The following is a 23,198-nucleotide window of genomic DNA, read 5'->3' on the forward strand; positions in this document are numbered from 1 at the left end:
CACATCTCATCAAGCCTGGTTTGCTTCCTGTATCAGACAGTGAGTGGTCTACAGGATGGACCCTGGAGAACACTGCAGGTCCCACCTGAGACTATTTGTAAAGAAGCTGTGCCCCAAAGCCAAAAAGTCCTTTAAGGCCCAGGAACAAAAGAATAAACAAAAAATGCCCAATGGCCAGGAGCAGGAGGCCTGTGAAGGGATCACCTGCTCCGAACGGAAACGTAAGGAACGGTTCTTGTCATTTGCTGTCGTGGCACAATACTTGGTTCTTACACGTGTAGGATTAGAGCATATGCTATGATATGTGTATATTTTTTGCTCTTGCCTGGGCCCTGGGGCTCACCATAGTCAAAGTTCACATCAGCACGCTTGGAAAATTATTACATTCTTTCTAAGAACTTACATTCTGTGAAACAGATACTATTCTAGGTACTGAAGAAGTTGTAGACATTAGTAAAACATAAATCCTTCTAGGCTCTCAAAATAGGCTGGCCTCATGACGTTTTCTGTTAATGGGCTTTTGCAGATATTTTCTGTGCTGTCATGGGAAAATGATGCAAAGCCAAAACAGCTTTGAGTCTTCTTGGAAACTCAGATTTTTATCTTCATGGATTCACGTTGTGGAAAATAAATGTATTGTCTATAGAAAATAAAAATGAAAGTAGTGTTTTTGGAAAGTATCTAGCTATTGTTTTGCCTTCTTTTATTATAGGAACATTAAATGTTACATGTGGTTAAAGAAAATTAAGAAATTTTTCATCTCGATCTTTATCATCAGTTTGAAAACATTCAGCCAATCAAAACCTGTTTTAAAATATTGTATCATTTTTGTCTTAAGCCTCTTAAAGGAAATATTTTAATCATGAGATATTTTCAAATTATTCCATATTATATGTTATATATTACAGAGGCTAGCAAAAATACCAAAACCCAGAAAACAAACAAAAACACCTGAGAAAGAAGAAGAACCTAGAAAAATGATGACATCAAATAATTTAAACAGGTTTTTAAAAAATAAGCTATAATAAACCCACCATAAAAATCCTTAAGAAAATCCATGTAGGAAGCCTTCTTTGTTTGGGAACTCTGGGAATAGTTACTTGAAATGACAAACATAAGACCTGGATTGAAATATGGTGTTAGGGAACTATATTCAATATCTTGCAATAAACCATAATGGAAAAGAATATGAAAAAGAATATATATGTGTAATTGGATCACTTTTCTGTACACCAGAAACTAACACAACATTGTAAATCAACTATACTTCAATTTAAAAAAAGGAAAGAAAAAAAAATACTATGTTAGACAATGAAAGAAAAGTCAGGGATGTATCTGTCAGGATAGGTTATAAGTGGTAACAAACAACCCAAGGCACAGTAGCTTAACTCAACAAGTTTATTTCTCACTCATATGAGTGTGTCCAACGTGGCCTGGGAAGGAGTGTCCTCTCATCATGGTCACTTAGCTGCCCAGGTTGATGGAAACTCATTTCTACGTTTGCTTCCATGATCATCACTGCAGTAGAAGGCAGTGTGGCAAACTGAGTAGTAGTTCTTAAAACTTCTTCCAAAAGTAATACTCATGACTCCTGCTTACATTTCTGTGGCCAGAGCATGTCTCAGGGCCACATCAGACCTCAAAGTGTGCACGGAAAGACAATCCTAACAAATGTCAGGAAGGCTGAGCGCTGGGATGAGTGGTGACATGCCCGTGACGACCACAGTGATCTGAAATGTGAATTTCTGGTTATAGCAGTTAAATAAGACTCAAGAGAATTTAGTTCATTCTTTCCTACCATTGGTTTTTTATATTTGTTATTTCTTTTATGAGGAATAACTATTTCTTATTCCTAGTTTTCAAAATCATAATAATAACGATCATTTGTTGGGTCTGTCCTTTTTTTTTTGAGCATCTACTGTATACCAGTTACCATAATTTGGTTCTTACACATTATTTCACTTAACCTTAGAATAAACTCCATTTAAAAAGAGGGAAATAGACTGAGAATGAGAATAAAGCTCTGATCTAAAACCAGCACTTCTTCCACTCTATTATATTAGCATTCTTCCCATTAACAAAAAAGAGATTGATAGTACCACTTGATCTCACAAAAATAACAAGGGAACAGAGTAAATACCCTATTTTTAATGAGACTGAAAAACTAAAGTGTTGCTGAAAGATAAATAAATATCAGTTCAACTTATCAAAACTTTTATGTCAAGTAGATTTAATATGTCCTTGACTGTAAACCCCTGGAAATCCAGGACTGTATCTTACTCATCTTTATATCCCCAGAGCTTATGACACTCCTTGATGTATTCTAGTCTCTCAAAAACTTTCCTCTAGAAGGGATGTGGGAACAGATGTATATGTATGACTGATTCACTTTGTTATAAAGCAGAAACTAATAAAAAAAAAATGCCAAAAAAAAAAAAACTTTCCTCTAAACTTTTGAACTGATCAGCAAAATAGTATACTGTTTCTACGTTTCCTATCAAGTGAAACTTGGATGCTGTTGGTGTTTGTCTTGTCTTTTTTTTTTTAATAAGAACTAAATCTATAATTTAATGGAAATCCAAATGGAGAACGTTATTATTAACAAGGTTCATTTCACAGGTTCAATGATTTTGATGTGGTTTCCTCCACCTTCTGCTCCCAAGACTACCTGGCAGTTTACGATGGTTCTACCATCAGTGATCCCCTTCTTGGCAAATTCTGTGGTTCCGAGCTTCCACCGGGTGTTAAGAGCAGCAGTAGTAGTATGCTTCTGGTGTTCAAGACAGATTCGTTGCAAACAGCAAGAGGTTGGAGGATATCTTTCTGGCAGACATTGGGTAAGAATTTTGCATGTGTATATCTATTTTTCATGACTGTTAGTTTTCTGCTTTGTTTAACTTTTTTCACCTGTCTAAAGTTGCTCTTCATTTAAGTTTAGAGGAATATGTCACATAAAATTTTGGTTTTAAAAATTACATATGGTGGGGCTTCCCTGGTGGCGCAGTGGTTGAGAGTCCGCTTGCCAATGCAGGGGACACGGGTTCGTGCCCCGGTCCGGGAAGATCCCACATGCCACGGAGCGGCTGGGCCCGTGAGCCATGGCCACTGAGCCTGCGCGTCCAGAGCCTGTGCCCTGCAACGGGAGAGGCCACAACAGTGAGAGGCCTGCGTACCGCAAAAAAAAAAAAAAAAAAAAAAAATTACATATGGTGTATTTTGAGTAAAAACAAAAAATCACTCAACAAATGTGTCTCTCTAGTATTTAAAGACAAAGTCTGTCTACACCGCCATCTCAAATGAGACCTGAGTCTCATTTTGTCACCCATGGAAATGGTGGAAGTTAAGCCTATAGGTAGCAAAGTCCAGATCAAGAAAGAGGGCCCTGTAGCCTCTGTTGACTTTATCCTTAAAATGGTGAAGAGCCTGGGAGACTTTTAAGTAAAGAGTGCACAGCCTGACTGGACTTCTGGAAAGATCATAGTGGTAGCAGAGTGGAGGAAGGTGAAAGGAAGAAGCTTATCACAGAATTCCAGATGAGAAAGGTTGAAGGCTCAAACTAACAGAGTGGGAATAAAAATAGAAGAAGGGTGGAAATCTCAGAGGTATTCAGAAGGTAGAATACCTTGGAAGTACAGTGTTGGGAACTTGATGCTTATTACATGAGGACAGGAGTTGAGGATGACTTCTGTGAGTGACTTGTTGGATACTGGTGCCTTAGGAGGCTAAGGTTTAGGGAAGAAATATTGTATTTGGTTTGGATCATTTTGGGTTGGAGGGCCTATGAGACATCTAAATGGAGAAATAGAGGAGGAAACTGAAGCTTGAGAAGCAGCTTGGGCAGAGGGGGTGATCTGGGAGTCATCTAGAGGTAAAAGGAAAAGCTGGGTGAGAGGATCAATCAAAAATAGCCCCCCCCCCCGTTTATTCCCACTGCTTCTGAGAAAGAATTAGCTATAAAAAATTAACTTGGAACTTTGAATTCTTTAAAACAGCGGTCCCCAACCTTTCTGGCACCAGGGACCGGTTCCGTGGAAGACGATTTTTCCATGGACGGGGGCGGGGGGATGGGTCAGGTGGTAACGCGAGCGACAGGGGAGCAACAGATGAAGCTTCGCCCTCTCACCCGCCGCTCACCTCCTGTCGTGTGGTCCGGTTCCTAACAGGCCATGGACCAGTACCAGTCCACGGCCTGGGGGTTGGGGAGCCCTGCCGTATGAGTTAGCCGGTCTGTTCTCTGTTTATCCGTACTCGTAGCATCAGTGGCACAGTCTAAGATAACTTATATTTGGCTCTGGGAGGTGTTTCGAGTCTTCCATTTGAATATAGAAGTGAATAATGTTCTGAAAACAAACCGCTCACAAAACGAATCGCGTACTGTGAAGACTCAGAGAAACCCGGGAGGTTTTCTACGATAAGAATCCGGACTCACCGTTCAAACTCTTTCTTCCTCTTTACCCCGTGCTGTGGCTGACCTTCAGCCCTCTGATAGAAAGCAGAGCTCACCTTCACCTTCTTTACATTTGGTGTGTGATTTTTTTCATGCATTTCTTGAGGGGACCAATTAGACATTTGTGTTTTGAAGGCTTCCCGAGAAAACGCAGACATGGTGCAAATTGTATCAGAAAATCACTTTGCCACCTACCCTACTTAGCTGTATCAACAGTGACTTGAAAGCAAGTCTCATGGGCAGACAGACAGCATTGCCTTAATGGAATTGCCCAAGTGAAGTGTCATATAAAACACAGAGGGCTATTTTGAAAGAAAAATTAATTTTCCTTTGGAGACTTTTTGCACAAGAGAACTTGTTTATTTGTGCCTTTAGCACAGACTTTAGAATCAAATGACACATAATTGCATAGCTCCTGCTACCTGCTTTCAAGTTGTTTTTCTTTTTCCTAATGTATTCTCACATGATCATTGAAGTCATCCTAAAGTACTCCACACAGCTGTCACCCTCATGAAAGCTTCCAAGTGAGCCAGTGTTCCCTAGCCTCATTACTTATTACATTTTTCTGAGCTACAAAGACATTTTCCGACTTAAGGTGATTTTACTGAACTGAAGTAGCACAGAAGGAATAATCTTACACCGTCAAAGGCCCTGCTCTTCCATAAGCATTGGCCACTTTCAGTGAATAACTATTTCCTCTGGTCACAGAGAGAGAAGAGGTTTACATGCAGAGAGCAGAAATAGGGCCTCATTCCTTGCCTTCCAGTGTGCTACGCCTGCATGCCTCTCACCTCTTCTTCACGTATAAATGCTATTGGCCGCTTGGGAATATTTAAGGAGTAATTTTAAGTGATCGTTAGTGGTATTTTTTTTTTTCTGAACCACCGATTGTTATAATTTTGTACTGTTTTGGTCTTACAAACCTTTCAAGACCACCCATATAAATTCACTGATCACTCTGCATAGCTTTTCAATTTGGTTTGTTTTTTGTTGTTTATGGTAAGGAAAAGGGGAAGAAACAATAAAGAGTACGTTGAATTCTAGGGTTTATAGAATCTTTTTCTTACAGATCTATACAAAGCACTTAAACTTGGCTAATAAGATGCACTTTTCCCCTCAGTCTTGTCCATTTCAAACTGCCCTGGGTGTCCTGTAAAGAGAGAAAAAACAACTTTATGGGTGGGACAGTGAATTTTAGTTTCCAAAACTGTCACTTTAGCCTGGAAGACAGTATCTTCCCTGAATAAATAATTGATGTGAAGAGGAGACCATTTTAGTCTGTGACATCTGTTTAGCTTATCTTGGCCTAAACACTGGAGTTTTACAAACTCACTATTTTGATTCCACACTTGACAATACTTTATGTACATCTGCTTTAATTTTTCCAAAGTCAGTAAAGAGCCGGCTCATACAATAATATGATTATCAGATAACTTCTCCTTGGGCATTTGTTATATTTGTATTGCTAATGGGTCAGAACAAAGTTTGGGGAACTATCCCCCTAGTTTGTCGCTAATGAATTATGTGGTGAAATCAGGTTTCCTCTTTTATGGAACTTCTGCTATGAAGGGCCACGTGCACGGGCTGGAAGGTAAGGAGAAAGCAAAAGCCAGCACTTCCCGGGAGCTGATACCTACCTGTGAAATACACCTGCCTTCCCGCTTTCCCCATCACTCCTCCCCTACATGAATAATTGATCCCCGATAACTGATAACCAGCGGAGTACTCATCCTGGGATCTGTGAAACTATGAAATTATCTGCAGATCTAAGCGTTTCTCTGGAGAGTCTGCAACTTTCACCTGATTGTCAGTGGTGTCCGTGATCCTGTGAAGTTTAAAAAGCCTGCAGTCCTATGGACTTGGCCAAAGTGGGCAAGCTCCACGGTGCAGAACTAACACCGATGAGCAGCCTTTACTCCACCCACGTCTGCTTGCTGAGGTCCTGCCCCTTCTTTACCACCAGAGTCTGCTTCAGCTCTGGCTGTGCTCATCTGTGTCACTCACGGAGCATTTCAGACCTGCAAACGTGTTTTTAAGCCATCAGAGCCCCCATTTCTTCTTACTGTACTGGTCTCACGCCAGAGTGCCTCTCAGTCAGTCTGTTTTTTTGTTTTTATTTATTTATTTATTATTTTAAAAAATTTTACTTATTTCATTTTTTTTTTTGGCTGCGTTGGGTCTTTGTCGCAGTGCACAGGCTTCTCACTGCGGTGGCTTCTCTTGTTGCGGAGCACGGGCTCAAGGTGCGTGGGCTCAGTAGTTGTGGCACGTGGGCTCAGTAGTTGTGGCTCATGGGCTCAGTAGTTGTGGCACACGGGCTCAGTAGTTGTGGCTCGTGGGCTCAGTAGTTGTGGCACGTGGGCTCAGTAGTTGTAGCACACGGGTTCAGTAGTTGTGGCTCGTGGGCTCAGTAGTTGTGGCATGTGGGCTCAGTAGTTGTAGCACACGGGTTCAGTAGTTGTGGCTCGTGGGCTCAGTAGTTGTGGCTCACGGGCTTAGTTGCTCCGCGGCACGTGGGATCTTCCCGGACCAGGGATCAGTCCCACGTCCCCTGCATTGGCAGGCAGATTCTCAACCACTGTGCTGCCAGGGAAGCCCCCTTTCCTAGTTCTGTTTCTCATGACAGCTTCCCACAGAGACACAGAACCTGAGTTAACCTCCCTCCCCCACCCCCAGCCAGGGGCACTTCCTGTCCTGGGCGCTGCTCAAGGAAATAATAAAGCAGTTATTTCTTACTTGAAGCCGTGCATCTTGGAGGATGGGTGAGACAGGAAAGAACATTTATTCATGCAGTTATGTTCCAGGCCCAGTCAGTCTGTTTTTGATGTGCTCATCCCATTAGATACAAAACTTGTAGATACAGGATTAGATCAGGGATTTAAACTATGTTTATTGACTGTGTTGGACCATAGTAACTAAACTTGTTTTCTTAAGTAATGTATCATATAACCCTTTAGCAAAATGTCAGGGTCAAAAACTGAACTTGGTGCAGTTCGTTTTGAGGTCTGTGGGCATTTGGATCCGTGGGCTGTCAAGGAGAAAGTAAAGCATGTCTCCTTCAGGGTGACATGTCCCGGAAGGGCAAGGCCATCACCCTGGAGACGATGGCGGTCTCAGGGACAAGAGGACGTCAGTGACCAGAGGTTCACGGCTCCAGAGGCTGTAAATCCTGAACACATGACTGAAGCTCCAGCCCCCTGTTGCCCACAGCTCCTGGGCTGAGGATGAGGGCTACTCTCTGTATCCCTCTGCCTGGGGTATTTGCCACATAGAGAATGCGTCAGGTGGCATTAAGGTCAGACTCACAGACCCTTGCTATGAGACAAAGGCAAAAATACCAAAGCACATGTTTAACAAGGACAAAGGTGGAGACACGCCCAAACGGGCAGAGTTGTAAACCAGGGAGCAGGTGATGAGACCAATGGCTCTGTTACATCATTGCCTGGTGAGATGCCTTAGAAAAGTCCTGTAACTTTGCTGAGCTCAGCTTTTATCCACTAAAAAAGTTCAATTTGAAATATTACTACATTCTATCTTTTAAGAATGTGATGGAGATGCAGTAGGTAATTTCTGTAAAGTACCTTAGACGCCAAAGAGAAAGACTGATATGGATCAGAAAGTAATATTGAAGACCTGGATTTCTACAGGGCTCCATGACCCGACCCACCCTCTCTCTAAGGCAGAGGAGCGGGAGAGACGGGTCATTATTATCAACAGGACCGCTCCAGGGTGCGCTGAAATCTAACCAGCAGACCCTAAAGTACATTTTATAACTTAAAGCCAAAATCAAAAGCTAAATTCCAATAAAATTCCAAGGCCTGGCAGACACCTAGCACGTAACTGTTACTCCATCAATCCATCAATATTGGCTGTGCGAATGAATTAAAGAATAAATGGATAAATTATGCTTACTTTATAATCACATTATATTATGTATAATATGTATATGTTATACATTGTATCTAGATTGGTCTCATTCTCAATATGCAGTCATGGTTCATATAATTCAGCTATTACTCGGGGTGGTAAATTGGATGATTTTTATCCTTAGAGAATTAGGAATGCAGGGTCAGACTCAACATTCAGGTGGTGCGTCTGGTCTCTGGATTTTTACGTGCTGCCTTAACATCTGGAAACTGTCTCTCAGACATGCTACAGGAAGACAGTTGGCAGTGGTGGGAAGAAGTGGAGGTGGCTGAACAGGAGTTTACTTGTAAGAGGGGATGGGGAAGGAGGAAAGGTACACAGAGAAAGCTGATGCCAGTTTGGGGCCGCAAAGATGGAAAATATAACCACAGCAAACGGAGGAAAATGTAACAACACATCAAGTTCAGACTTCTGCTTCTAGTTATTTTTAAATTTCACAGTTTTGGTGTTAAGTTTGGACTTTGGGAGGGGCATTCTAAAGTTCTATAGCTAAACATTAAAAAAATAAGCTGAAAAACATTCAGTGACACTAAATATCGATGTGTCTATGTCTCTGTTGTGCTTCCTAGCAGCCTGATGTTAGCTGCCAGACGACATTACTTTTAAAAGTACAATTGCAGTAAGGTAGTTGAATTATAAAGTGAATAATTTCCTAAGTCACTGCTCAAATAACCCTCAGTTTAGCGAAAATGGGGATATTACTGGATAGCAGTGTTGTTTGTCCTCTTAATGTCATTTGCTCCCTCTGATGAAGTCTGACAAGGAGATGAGCTGAAATTGTAAACCCATTTGCAGAAAACTAGACTAAGCTTATTTCCTCTCTTTTTAAGCCTTGTAACTTTCACTGCTGATTAGGCATCCCTTGGGAGATGATGCCAAAGACAAGGTTATCTGCAGTTTCTCCTTTGTGGGTTTTATTGACCAGGGTTTTTTGCTGAGCTGAGAATGTGGGAATGTGATAAAGAAACTAACAAATACTTAGTTCACCAAAACCTTACAAAAGCAGTAGGCAGGAGTAAAATTCCAGATCAGCCAAAAGAAAAAGAAAAGGTTTTTATGAAAATATATTCCAATATCAGTCTGTGCTCTAACCCACTCACCCCCTCCTTAAATGACCGGATTGCTGCCCCTGGTCTTGAAGGATAGGGTTGTCATTGGGAAAATGAAACCAGATGGTATTGTGAAGACCAAGCTAAGTGATAAAATTGAGTTAGTGGTAAATTATAAGATAACACTTTGAAAAACATTGAACTAAACAAGAAGCTGGGAAGCAATTACTCTGCATAACCTAAACAACACCAGCCCTCCTAAAAATGCAACTCATCCAACAACCGGATGTTTAGGATTAAATTATTTATAAGCATAGATTCCCTGTAATAATCATTATCCTTATTCATTGGGCCTGGCTTTAATGTAGTGTTTCCAGCAGCATAAAAGCAGACTGTCATGTTTATGCCTGGTCAGCATTAAACACTGAAAAAAATTCTTTACTTGTAAACAGTTGTTTAGAGATAAAACATTAGCAGGGACTATATTCTTCTCTTTGTTCTGAGATGTGAAAAATCTGCTACCTTTGTGTGGTAGCTTTCATTTCAGTTCACCCCCAGGAGAAGATGTCAAGGATGCCCAAGGCATACAGATAATGACCGCCTGTCACTGAGCTTCTGTGGGAGGGGCTTTGCATGGATGTTCTTACCTAATCCTCACAGCTACCCCTGAGACAGGGATTATCCCATTTTACAATGGAGGAACAAGGAAGTTAGGAGATTAGGTCATTTGCTTGCAGTCAAAGGGTTTATAAGAGGTAAAGCCAAGCTTGGAATCAGGTAGGACTGTCTCCCAAATTCATCCTTTTCCTAAAATGCCCACATCGCTTTTGTAGAGATCAGTGAACACACTCAGGACGATGAGGGATTCTGGGGGTGACTTTTCTCAAAGGCAAGTCTTTTCTAACTCTTTGGGGAGATAGAGCTACTTTTCTCCATTCTCATCTTCTCCTTGGACACTGCCTGCTTTCCAATTTGTACCTAGTCCTAAATAGTGCATTTAATTTCCTGTTACTATATAAATATTGCACATAACTGGCAGCAGTCACTATTTCCTCCTTCCCATAAGGAAAGGAAAAAAATATTTTTTAGTAAAATATACTATTTAAAAATAATATAGCATAATTATATATTTATAGTATACTTATATTTATGATACAAATATATTTTATATATTATAAATATAATATACATAAAATATATATGTTTAGTATTTATATTTTAAGTAACATTTATATTTACAAATAATTTAATATATATGCATACATATACACATACAGTAAAAGCCCATTTTCTTTCCGATGTTGACAGACAAATGTCACATCTATCTTCACAGCTTTGCATGGCATAATGGTAAAGAATTAGCACAGTTATGTGGAGTATAATTCCATTGGAATATAAGGGTAATAAATTTCTGTATAACAAAAATCTCTAACCCCAAATGATGGCCTCCAATTTAGTAAAATTTCTTAAAATTCTATCAAAATTAAGGAATTTGGGCATTTATTTTTATGTTGTAATCCTGATTGGCATTCTCATATATTTTAGTTTACAAATTGGGGAACTGAGTCACACAGAAATTAAGTGACTTGTCAGGGTCTCTTAGCAAGTCTTGAGCAGAACTGGGAAAATAATCCGTCTCCACTAAATCACACTGCCACCAGAGTCATAAAATTTAAATATCAATAGCACAATGTGCAACCTAATACATTAACGAGAACAACAAAACAATTCCATGCCCTTGTTTACATTATTAAAAACTATTGGATACTCTGGTTTGATGAATTTCATATCTTTTCTAATGCAACCTATTTTATGACAATTGAATAGCACATCGCTATTAATCCTGCTCTCTAAATAGAACATTTGCTAATTTTTGCTAACTTTTGACTTTGTAATTGTCAATGATGAGAGAAAGTCATTCTTCTATATAGTGTGCTGGAATTTTACAAAATTTTAGATTTGCTCTGCCTTCTGAAATCCAACACTCAGAGATTAGATTTTCTTAAGTAACAGACCTAACATCATTTATAATTGCAAATTTTTAGCTAAACAAGCATTTTCCTACAAAAAAAAAAAAAAAACCTACCCCTTTGGCAGTGTTTTAAATCTTTTGGTGATATTTTTGTTGTTGTTCTGCTGATTGTTTCTTCACAATCAAATATGCCACAAAAGTCAACTAACTTAGCTTTGAAACAGGTTAATACATAGGACCAAAAACTTGGTCCTATGCCTATATATATATATATATATATATATATATATATATATGTCTACACATATATATATATACACATATACAGACGTATATATAGACATACATACACATGCACATGTACATAATGTTTATCGCATAGTAACAACTTTATAAATCAAGAAATATATTTAATCCCAAGAATTCCCTTATAAACTTAGACTAGAAAGCAAAGAGCCTTCCAGTAAGAACTATCTGTATATTTTCTATGCTTTCCTTAATTGCTTATTCAACAGTGTTCACCAGCTGCTTACTATGCAGGCAGTGATCTTTTCTCTGGGGATACGAAGACGAATTCAACAAGATCTCTGTTTTTGAGAAGCTTACTCAATAGTCAGCAAATAATTGTAAATTCTGATAAATGCTTCTGTCAGAAGTATGTGCAGAGGACAGCAGAGGCAGAAGCGATCTGAAGTACTTCGGCGTTGAGTAAAATAAAAAGGACACAGGAAGAAAAGGTTCGAGAAAGCACTGCAGGGAACGTGAACCATGAATTGTAGTTAGTGGTTTGTAAATGTAGCGCAAGCTCTGGGGATAGACTGTCTAGGTTCAAACTCAGCCCTGACACGTCCCAACAAGTTTGACCTTGGACAATTACTTATCCTCTTGATTTTCTCATCTGTAAAAGGGGCCCACTAATAGTAACTACCTCATAGGGTTGTGGGGAAGATTAAACTAGAACATTCCCTGACACTCTTTTAGCACGCACTAAATTTTAGCTATAAATGATACTCACTCGGAAGGCTGAGAAGGCCTTTGTTGGGAAAGCAGGCATTTTATGGAGAAGAAAAAGCACGTGCAAAGTTGCAAAGACATATCCCATATCAGAGGCCACAGACTGGCCTGCACATTGTTACTACCGCTTTGGGTTGTCAGGTAGAGAGCAGTAGGGGCTGAAACAGGATAGACAGGAGGAGGTGGACAGGGTGGGCTCTGCGTCAGTTGCGGATGGAACCGTTAATCGTTTGGAGGCTGGAGAGTCCTATGATCTAATCAGGTGTGGTGTAGGAAGCACATACTGACACCTGTGAGGATGATGTTTTGAAGTAGGGGCAGCATTTTAGCCAGAGAAAAATTGGGAAAGTATTGCCATCATTTAGGCAGGGGATGAGAGCAGTGACAGTGTGAAAATAAAGAAGGAAATTGAAAGGAGAAACACTTAAGATACAGGATCAAGAGGACACAGTAGTCTTTGAACAATGAATTGAGGGAAAAGGAAAACATGATGACCCTAAGGTTTCTGGACAACATCCTGTGATACCACTATCTAAATGTAAATTTACAGGAGAGGACCAGGTTTCACAGGAGAAAATAATAATGTTTGGTTTTGGTGCGGAATATTTGGTGCCTTTAAGCCATCCAGCTAATGTTCAGTAGGTAGTCAGATACAAGAATTAGCAGCTCAGGGGGCTTCCCTGGTGGCGCAGTGGTTGAGAGTCCTCCTGCCGATGCAGGGGACACGGGTTCGTGCCCCGGTCCGGGAAGATCCCACATGCCGCTGAGCGGCTAGGCCCGTGAGCCATGGCTGCTGAGCCTGCGCGTCCGGAGCCTGTGCTCCGCAACGGGAGAGGCCGCAGCGGTGAGGCCCGCGTACCGCAAAAAAATAGCAACTCGGTAGAGAGATCAGGGCTAGAATTCTGGTCTTATTTTACTTAGAGACAGTGTAATGTATAGCACATACACATTTAAAATTATTATATCTTCCTGGTGAATTTGGTGAATTGACTCATGTTATTCTTTTTTTTGTTTGTTTTTTGGGTTTTTTTGCTTTAATGTCTACTTTTTCCGATTCAGTATACAGCTTCCCTAGCTTTCTTTCATTTCATGGTATATTTTTCAATCTCTCCACTTTCAACATTTCTCTACCCCAAAGAATGTATTTGGGTTTTGTTTTGCTTTGTCTTTCAGTTGGAGATTGGACCATGTTACTAATAAAATTACTAACATTATTGGATTTAAATAGACCACTGTATTGTTTTCTGTTTGTACCATATGTTCTTACGTTTCTTTAGCCATCTTTGTGTTTTTGCCTTTTCTGAATTAATCAATTGTCACTCTCTGTTAAAATCATTACTGTCCGGGCGGCGGGGCAGGCGGGCGCGGAGGTCGCCTGTGCTGGGCTGCGTGCAGCGAGGCTCCGGCGCCTCCGCGGAGCATCACGGGTCCGGGGAGGGGCGGCGCCGGCCCTGAAGCCTCGAGAACACGGCTAGGCAGCTGTAGTGCAAGGGGGAGCTGGCCTGCTGGCAGCTAGACGCCTGCTGGCGCCTCGGTTCTTGGCTGGCCCGGGAGCCCGAGGTGGCCAGGCCAGGGCCGGCAGCAGGTAGGAGTGAGCCGCTGGTGCGGTGACGAGCAGGGAAGGGAGGACCCTGGCTGTCGGCCTGTGAACCCAGGCAAGAAGCAGCAGCCGACACAATCCAGACCCGGGTCCGTGGGCCCAGCTCGGTCCTGGGCGGCTGGTCGGTGGAACGGACCCGCAGGTGCGGCTCTTGTCACTCTAGGACCGGCTTCGGGACAGGTCCTGCCGCTGAGCCCGGGGCGCCGTCCTCAGTTCCCCGGGAGAGTGGAGTGGAGCCCGGGGTGTGCGCTACTCGGCACGGCGGCCACGCACGTCCAGGCCGCCGGCAAGGGTGGTGGAGGGCCCGGGGAAGTGGTGGCCTTCGGAGTCTCCTCCGATGGCAGAGAGCCTGCAGGCTTCTCAGATAACTTTGGTGTAGAAGGTCGCTGTGTTGAAAGGCAGCTCTGTGTGCTTTTCCCCCCTTGGCGTGGATCAGCAGTGCCGAGGCCGCAGGCGTGATACAGAAGTGCGAGCAGAGACCGTCTGGAATCCCCAGACTCCGGGGAAACTAGCGGGGACAGCCAGCCTAGGGAAGAGGGCCCGAGGTGGCGGCAGCCCAGCAGGCGGCCCTCGTCTCAGGGCCCTAATCCTGGCTCCAGCCGGGGGGCTCAGGAGAGCTGCAAGGTCTTCTGGGCCAGCAGAGCCCCCAGTCCTGAGCTGTTCTTCGCTGTGGTTGGGTCGTCTCCCGCCATCCAAGGGGAGAAATCTAGATGAGGTTTAAGAATCAGGGCTTTAAGAATGTGGATCTCGTAGCTGAAACCTTGGAACACGTGTTTTCAGCACAAGTGTTAAAGTGAAGGGAAGGATTGAACGCCTTTTCAAGGAGGGTGTCTCCCTGTGGGCAGAACTAGAGAATAAATGGGTCTTGAATAAAGAAAACAAAAACAAATAAATAAAAATCATTACTTATATATTCGGTTACTCTCAGTTGCTACCTTAGGAATTACAACACTCACCCTTGACTCATTAGAATCTAATTTAAAACTAGTCCTTTTACATATCATGATAAATGCAACATTTTAACTCCATGAATCCACTTCCTGTCTTCTGTGCTGTTAATATCAATTATTTAAATTCTACATGTTTTAATCATATACAATGTTTTTATTGTTTCAGTTAATAATTATGTATATTTACCATTGCTGTTCTTCTTCCTGAATTTCTGTGCTTCCATCTGAGATCAGTTTATTTCTTTTTGAAGAACTCCCTTTAGTGTTTTTTTTTAATTTATTTATTGCAAATCTTCTAGTAGAAATGTCTTTTGGTTTTTGTTTTCCTGAAAATGGCTTTATTCTGTCTTAAACTTCGTGGGATTTTTTCTCTGAGTACAGAATTCTAGTTCGGCAGTTATTTCCATTCAGCACTTTAAGATGCTATTTCATTGTCATCTGTGTTCTATCATCTTGGTTAGAAAGTCCTTATGGAGTACTTTCTGTGCTATCCACACTTGGGACACCCTCACCCTGGTCATTCCATTGTGGAGTGCGGTATTCTACAATGAGCTATCACTCGTGTGTGTGTGTGTGTGTGTGTGTGTGTGTGTCTGTGTCTCTGTGTGTGTATTTTAGCCATTCTGATAGAAATGTATTCATATCTCATATGGTTTTAATTTACATTTCCCTAATGGTGAACAATTTTCATGTGTTTTTTTGGTCATATGTATATCCTCTTTGGTGAAATATATGTTCATAATTTTTTCCCATTTTTTAATTGGATTACTTGTTTTTCCACTGTTGGGTTTTGAGAGTTCTTCATATATTCTCAGTAGTAATCCTTCCTCAGGTACATGGTCTGCAAATATTTTCTCCCAGTCCATAGCTTGCCTTTTTGTCCTCTTAACAGGGCCTTTCTTAGAACAAAAGTTTTTAATTTTGATGAAGTCCCCATATCAGTTTCTCCTTTTACGTATAGTGTTTTGATAACAAGGCTAAGACCTCTACCTATCCTGAGGTCTCAAAGATTTTCTACTTTGATTTCTTCTAAAAGTTTTATGGTTTTACATTTTTCATTTATGTTTACGATCCATTTTGAGCCAATTTTTGTTCAAGGTCTGAGGTTTAGGTTGGACCTAATTTTTGCCCCTGGATGTCCAATTTCTCTATCACCATTTGTTGAAAGACTGTCCTTCCTCCATTGAATTGCTTTTGCAACTTTCTAAATAATCACTTGGACCTATTTGTGTGGACATATTTCTGGGTTCTTTATTCTTTTCCATTGATCTGTTTGTCTAACACTCCACGAATATCATACTATCTGGATTACTACAGCTGTATAGTAATAGGTAGATTGATCTTTTCCAGTTTATTCTTCTTTGTCAAGATTGTTTTAACTATTCAAGAGCCTCTGACTTTCTATGTAAATTTTAAAATAAGTTGTTTGTTTTGTTTTGGTTGGTTGGTTGGTTTTTATTAAGGCTTTATTTTTTACAGCAGTTTTAGATTTATAGCAAAATTGAGGGGAAGGTACAGAGATTCCCCTTATGCCCTCGCTCCTCATGTGCACAGCCTCCACCATTGACCACATCCCCACCAGAGTGAGTCATTTGTTACAACTGATGATGTTCAGTGAAGCATCATAACCACCCAACAGCCATAGTTTGAGTCACAGTTCACTCCTGGTGTTGTACATTCAGTGGATTTGGACAAACGTGTAATGACATGTATCCATCATTATGGTATCTTACAGAGTATTTTCACTGCCCTAAAAATCCTCTGTGCTCTGGCTGTTCATGCCTCCCTCCCTCTCCCCCCAATCCCTGGTGACCAGTGATTCTTTCACTGTCTCATTAGTTTTGCCTTTTCTAGAATGTCATTCTAGTTGGAATTGTACAGTATGTAGCCTTTTCACATTGGCTTCTTTCACTTAGTAATATGCACTGAGTTGCTCCTATGTCTTTTCATGGCTTGATAGTTCATTTTCTAGCCCTGAATAATATTCTATTGTCTTGACGTACCACAGTTTTAAAATAAGCTTTTTTATGTCAACAGAAAAATCTTGCTGGGGCTTTGGTAGGAATTACAATTAAAGCTATGCATCATTTGGGAAATAACTGACATCTTTACTAGGCTGAGTCTTCCAGTCCATGAATACATATGTCTCACCGTTTATTTAGGTCTTTAATTTCTTTCATCACTTTGTAATTTTCAGCACACAAGTTCTGTATACATTTCAGTAAGTGTATACCTAAGTATTTTATTTTCTTTAGAGCAGTTGTATTTTTAACTTTGGTTTCCACATGTGCATTGTTAGTTTATAGAAATGTGATTGATTTTTGTGCCTTGTTCTTCTATCCTGAGTTCTTGCTGAACTCATTTGTTAATCTAGGAATTTTTATGTAGATTCCTTGGGATATTCTGCATCTGCAGATAGTGGCAACTTTATTCCTTCCTCTCCAGTCGGTATTTTTTTCTTGTCTATTACAATGCAAGAGCTTCCAATACTTTGTTGAATAAGAGTGGTGAGAAAAATATCCTTGCCTTGTTCCTAACCTTAGGAGGGAAGCATTTAGTTTTTCACCATTAAGTATCATGTTAGCTATATGGTTTTTGTAGATGCTCTTTATCAAGTTGAGAAAATTCCCTTCTATTCCTAGTTTGCTGAGAGTTTATATCATGATGTGTGTTGGATTTTGTCAGATCCTCTTCTTGCATCAGTTGACATGATTATATCATTATACATTGCTTAATAAGTCATTTTTAAAATTTCAAAGTTGATGAGAATGATTTTCATGAAACGCCATAAGACTATTAATGCATACATAGGGTGTTTTCAGTAATACCAAAATAATGCAAAACAAATTAAAAGTTAATTATATAATTTTCCTTATCCTGAGTTCTTTATGCATTGCATTGCTCTTTTACTTGTAACTATAGCTACTGATTAACTGCTGAAATTACCTTTCTTTTAGTATTTCAGTTTTATGCTTCCCAAATATTACCAGACTAAGTACACATTCTAAGTTAAATTAGGCTGGGTCTCAAATTAGGATGTCTAAAGTGAGGCAAATTGAGGGAAATTACTGAAAACAAACAGAAAAACATAACTCAGGTTACAAAAGCCATTAAGAAATTTTTTTCTTGCAGATATAAATATGATACTTAAAAGGTGGTGCATGTTTAAGGTTAGGGAGTAGAGAATAATAACTCCAATTCACTTTTAGCAAAAAAGACAAGACATCATCTGAAGCTTAGTTGAACTTTTTAAATGAATTCACTGCTTTAGGGCAGTTGTCTACTGTAGCTTTGAAAATCACAGCAAGATTTACTCAAAGAAAGGATTATGGAACTCCCATTTCCCTAAGGAACCAGCCTTAAATGCATTTGTGTTCTGTTTCCTGTGCTTCAGTGCTGCTTCCTTCAACTACATTCAACTACAGCCTGAAGCCCTAGCTGGCTCACTGGGGAACAGGAAAATGCCTGAAGTCAGGCCGATTGTTATCTGAAAGTACAGCTAGCCAGCCACCATCTGTCCAAGTAGCAGTTGTCCAGAGATGGACATGGACATCTTTTATTTGACTATTTATTCATATAATATTATTCATACAGAATATGAGTTGTATAATTCACTCATATAACGTTATATTTACTTCAGTTATTTAACTATTTTAGCCAGGACTATCTGATGATACTTTTAGTTCTCCTTTTTTTTTTTTTTTTTTTATAGTTTGATACTTCAAAAAAGCTATTTTTGTATTTGTCAGCTATTGCCACAATAATGCTGTATAACAAACGATCCAAAATGCAGTGGCTTATACCTGGAATATTATTTTTATCACTTATGGGTCAGCAGGCCAGTTTGCCTGCCTGTTCCAGGATGCAGGTTGACCGTGCTTGGCCTACAGTACAGCCTGGAGTCAGGTCTGCTCTCCACGCAGGTACCCAGGGTGTGAGCTCTTGGTGGATCACAGGAGGACAAAACTCCAAGTCAAAAAACATAAGCACATTTAAGGCCTCTTCCTATTGCATGACCATTACTATTCCATTGTCTCAAGCAAGTCATATGGTGAAACCTAACATCAAGTGACAGAAAATATACAGCTAAGTCCCCTACATATGAATGAGCTCTGTTCCGAGAATGCATTCGTAAGTCCAATTTGTTTGTAAGTCCAACAAAGTTAGCGTAGGTACCCAACTAACACAATCAGCTATATAGTACTGTACTGTAATAGGTTTATAATACTTTTCACACAAATAATACATTAAAAAAAAACCCACAAAAAATGAAACTTCTTTAATCTTACAGTACAGTCCCTTGAAAAGGACAGTAGTACAGCACAACAGCTGGCATCCAGGGGTTGGCATTGAGTAAACAGGCAAGAAGAGTTACTGACTGGAGGAGGGAGAGGAGGTGGGAGATGGTAGAGCTGAAAGATCGCAGCAATAGGAGATGGAGGGCAAGCGGCCATTTCACTCACGCCTGACGTGGATGGAGTGCACGTTCGCATCTTTGAAAGTTCGCAACTTGAAGGTTCGTATGTAGGGGGCTTACTGTACTCTGTGCATTCTAGGGCCCTGCAAAGAGAGATTCTGAAAAGTTAGGAATCGTGCAGTCTCCCACTCAGTCTATGCCAGTGCACACCAGCGATCTGCGGATACTTGCTCTGGGTTTCCTGAAGGGAGGGTGTCTCTGTCTTAGGGCATTAGTAGCATTAGTAGCAGTAATAGCTGCAGCAGTAATCTTGTCTAATAAGTGTGTATAATGGCACTCGGTGCCCAGTACAATTGTCATTCTGCCCTTATTAACTTATTAGCAACAATTAATAAGCAAGGGGTGATAAAATATATAGCTTGAGTTTTTAAAAATAGCGTTTAGTTTTTGCAGCTGATGCATTAGTAGAATAAAGCCCAGTGGTCTGGTTTTCCTACATGCAGACCTCCAGCTCTGCACTGCCCCTTGCCTCCACCAGCCTGGACCACAGTGGTGTCCTTGGGCCTGGCTTCATCTCCTCCAGGCCCTCCCTTATGTGTAAACGTGACCACCAGATGCATCTCTAGGTCAGACTTGACGAGAAAGTGCATTCATTCTGACCCTACCACTCCTCTGATCAAAAACCTTTCTAGTGGATCCCTATTACCCAGAGAATAAAGTCTAAAGGTCAAATTCTATACATGTAAATTCTTGTCCACTTAACCTTTGGTTACGAGGTCTTTCAACCTGGACTTGCCAACACCAGGCAAGTCTACATGGTCTTGTCCTATTTATCCTTAAGATGCAGATCAACTGTCACCTCCGCCTTGAACATTCTAGATCCTCTTAGCCTGAAGTAATAATCTCCCTTTCTTGCAAAACTCACAAGACTTTTCCTGCCTCTTTTATGGCACCTATCATTTTCTAAATTGTATCATTAATGTTATTTATGACTTATCACTGCTATTGGACTACCATTCATCTTCTCCCATCTCAGTACTAAATATAAAAATAGATAACTAGTAAGAACCTACTGTATAGCACAGGGAACTCTACTCAATACTTGGTAATGACCTATATTGGAACAGAATCTAAAAAAGAGTGGATATGTGGATATGTATAACTGATTCACTTTGCTGTACAGCAGAAACTAACACAGCATTGTAAACCAACTATACTCCAATAAAAATTAATTTAAAAAATACTGAATATATTTCCTTGGCAATATTTAATAGATAAATAATTTTCTCAATTCATTAATACCCTGAGTAATTGTTCTTCCCTGCTAGGCATGTCAGTAAGCTTAAGTGGTTGAGCATTGCTTTGGTTTCAGAATAATTTTGTTCTAGATGCCATCTATGGACATATCAGGGACTGGGCCTTCGGAAGCATTTCAACTCCAGGAAACATCGGACTGTGCAAATACTCTGTAGTTTTACTTGACTTAGAAGCTATGACAGGGTAGCCTGACCTGAGTAAGGCTATCCTGGAAAACGCTCCGCGCATTTGATATCCTTTGCATCCGAGGTCGGCAGCCATTGTTTGCTTTTCCTGCCAAGAGCGAAGTCCTGAATCATAGCGCCCCCTAATGTTGAAAGCAACCCTTTCACTTTTAACAGATCAAGTAAATGGAATGAGACTGTGAATTTAACTGCGGAACTTGTAATGACGCACATTTGTGTAGAATGCAAGCTTTATGAATACTCTTTTGAACGCCTATTTCATCTCTGTTCCTACCAGGGCTGTTCTGAGCTTAATTCATCCTCATGTATATCTTTCGAGATTGTCAGTAAAGTTTTTCTTCCTTACCAAGGCATCACCTTAGGCTGTGGAGTGGAAGAAACTAAATCCCGTGGTCTGAGGAGTTTGTGCCATATTTTTTTTCATAGTTGAGTATTGAGAGTATTCTTTATCTCTCTTTCGTATTTTTATTCCGAATTTCAGAGTTTTCATTTCAAAGTGGATATTTTTCTCCAATAAAGTTCCTCTTCTTCAGCTTCCCCTTATTTTTGGAAAAGAAAAAATTCAAATATAGAGTATAGTTCAATATAAAGTGAATTGTAGTGTTATATGCCTCTCAGCCTCTTTCTACCAGATTATTTAAATAAAAGGTTTGTTGAGAGCCAGTTTTCTTGGGATGTTGGGTAAAGTCTTCTTAAATTCAGTTTTCAGTCTGACAGTGTTCATAAAAGCAGAACCTAAAGGTAAAACGGGTTCACAGTTTCCATCAGTTTTGTTATGCAAAATACTTTATTTTGTACAAAATTGGATTTTTCAAGAATAGGAAAAGCTCCAATAAATCACATCAAGAGTTCCAAAAATGCATATAGAACCCTATCTGTGTACCCACTTTTCTAGGCAACTAGATGTGAGCTGGTAGAGATTGACGGATTGGTGGTTGAAGAGGAAATAATAGCGAAGAAACTAAGGTGAGGGGCACCACGCTTGCATAAGCTCGGAGGAGCCCAGGGCGCGGTCTGATAACGTTCCTCAAAGTGTGACAGAAAGAAGAAACGATATGATTTTGAAAAACCCTCCTCATAAAATTTCAGTTCCATTCTGTTTGCTCTGCATCGTGATGTGTCTTTTTTTTTTTTTTTTTTTTTTTAACATAGGGCCTCAGCAAGGATGTGGTGGTTATCTGACAGGTTCAGATCATACCTTTGCCTCTCCTGATTCTGATTCGAATGGAAGATACGACAAGAATTTAAACTGCATATGGTTCATGACCGCCCCTGTAAACAAACTGATTAGACTCACCTTCAACACATTTGCTCTGGAGGCAGCAACTAGTTTGCAAAGATGCATTTATGATTACGTCAAGGTAAGGCTATTATGTTTCTTCACAGAGTCTTCTAATACAGACTTTTTCATGGTGTATTCCAGTTTATACCACACAGGAAGTCCTGAAAGTTGTGAGTGCTGATAATTTTTAAATGATCTTTTCTTCAATGACATAGCGTATAATATTGCAGATGCTCTATCTTCACATCAAAATAATCTTTAATACAAATGACTCAAAATTTTTGTGCAGCTTCTAACATTAGCTTTAAGATTTACTGTTCCTCCAAGCCTTGTCGAGAGATGATCTATGGGAAGATAGGTTGTGTGGAAAGAGATACTCAAAGGATCTTTGGCAAAGTCTAAAATAAATGACAGTGTCTGTATGCAAATCATCACTCCTTACTTTATTTTCAAAGTTTGTATATTTACTTATATTACTTTTAGATGTGAAAAATACCTTAGTTCTGAAGTCCCATTAGAAGTAAATCAAGAAAATTTTCAATTTTTAAATGACTCTTTAATATTAAATCATTGTATCCATCAGGCTATACGCATTCAGATTAAAAGTGCTAAGTAGCATCAATCAATGTAGACTACTACACTCTTGGGGGGAAACATCAAGTAAAGCAGTACTTCCGCTCACAAGGAGCTTAAATTTGATTGCAGAATTAAGGGATGCCACATGCAAATCAACACTAGGTAGTTCAGGAGAGTCAATATTCAAGTGCATTGGGCATAGGCTTGAAGCCATGTGCAAGTTTAAAAGGGAGGATGATTCATGATGATCTGCTGTGAACAAGAAAGACTTCACAGAATGAGGGGACACTTATTCAAGCTGGGAGGAAGGGGATTCTAAGCAAGGCGAACATACAAAAAACGCATTGAAGTCGAAAGAGTGAAGAGGCTGGCTTTATCAGAGCAGAATATTGTGAAAGCGGAACAAGAAGTAAGACTGCCTGAGTGGAGAAATATCCAGACTGCAAAGGATCTTGAAAGGCA

General features: G+C 40.2%; 1 protein-coding gene across 1 annotated transcript in view; it reads left to right on the forward strand.

Annotated features, from left to right (window-relative positions):
• The window catches only part of CUBN (cubilin), a 276,969-nt gene that overhangs the window by 232,520 nt on the left and 21,251 nt on the right, over positions 1-23,198 (forward strand). The window contains exons 59-60 of the mRNA XM_079700464.1: positions 2,620-2,837; positions 22,031-22,239. Coding sequence (XP_079556590.1) covers positions 2,620-2,837; positions 22,031-22,239 — 427 coding nt within the window. The remainder of the gene's footprint in view (positions 1-2,619; positions 2,838-22,030; positions 22,240-23,198) is intronic.

Source organism: Hyperoodon ampullatus (genome assembly GCF_949752795.1).
Source record: "Hyperoodon ampullatus genome assembly, chromosome: 3".
NCBI lineage: Eukaryota > Metazoa > Chordata > Mammalia > Artiodactyla > Ziphiidae > Hyperoodon > Hyperoodon ampullatus.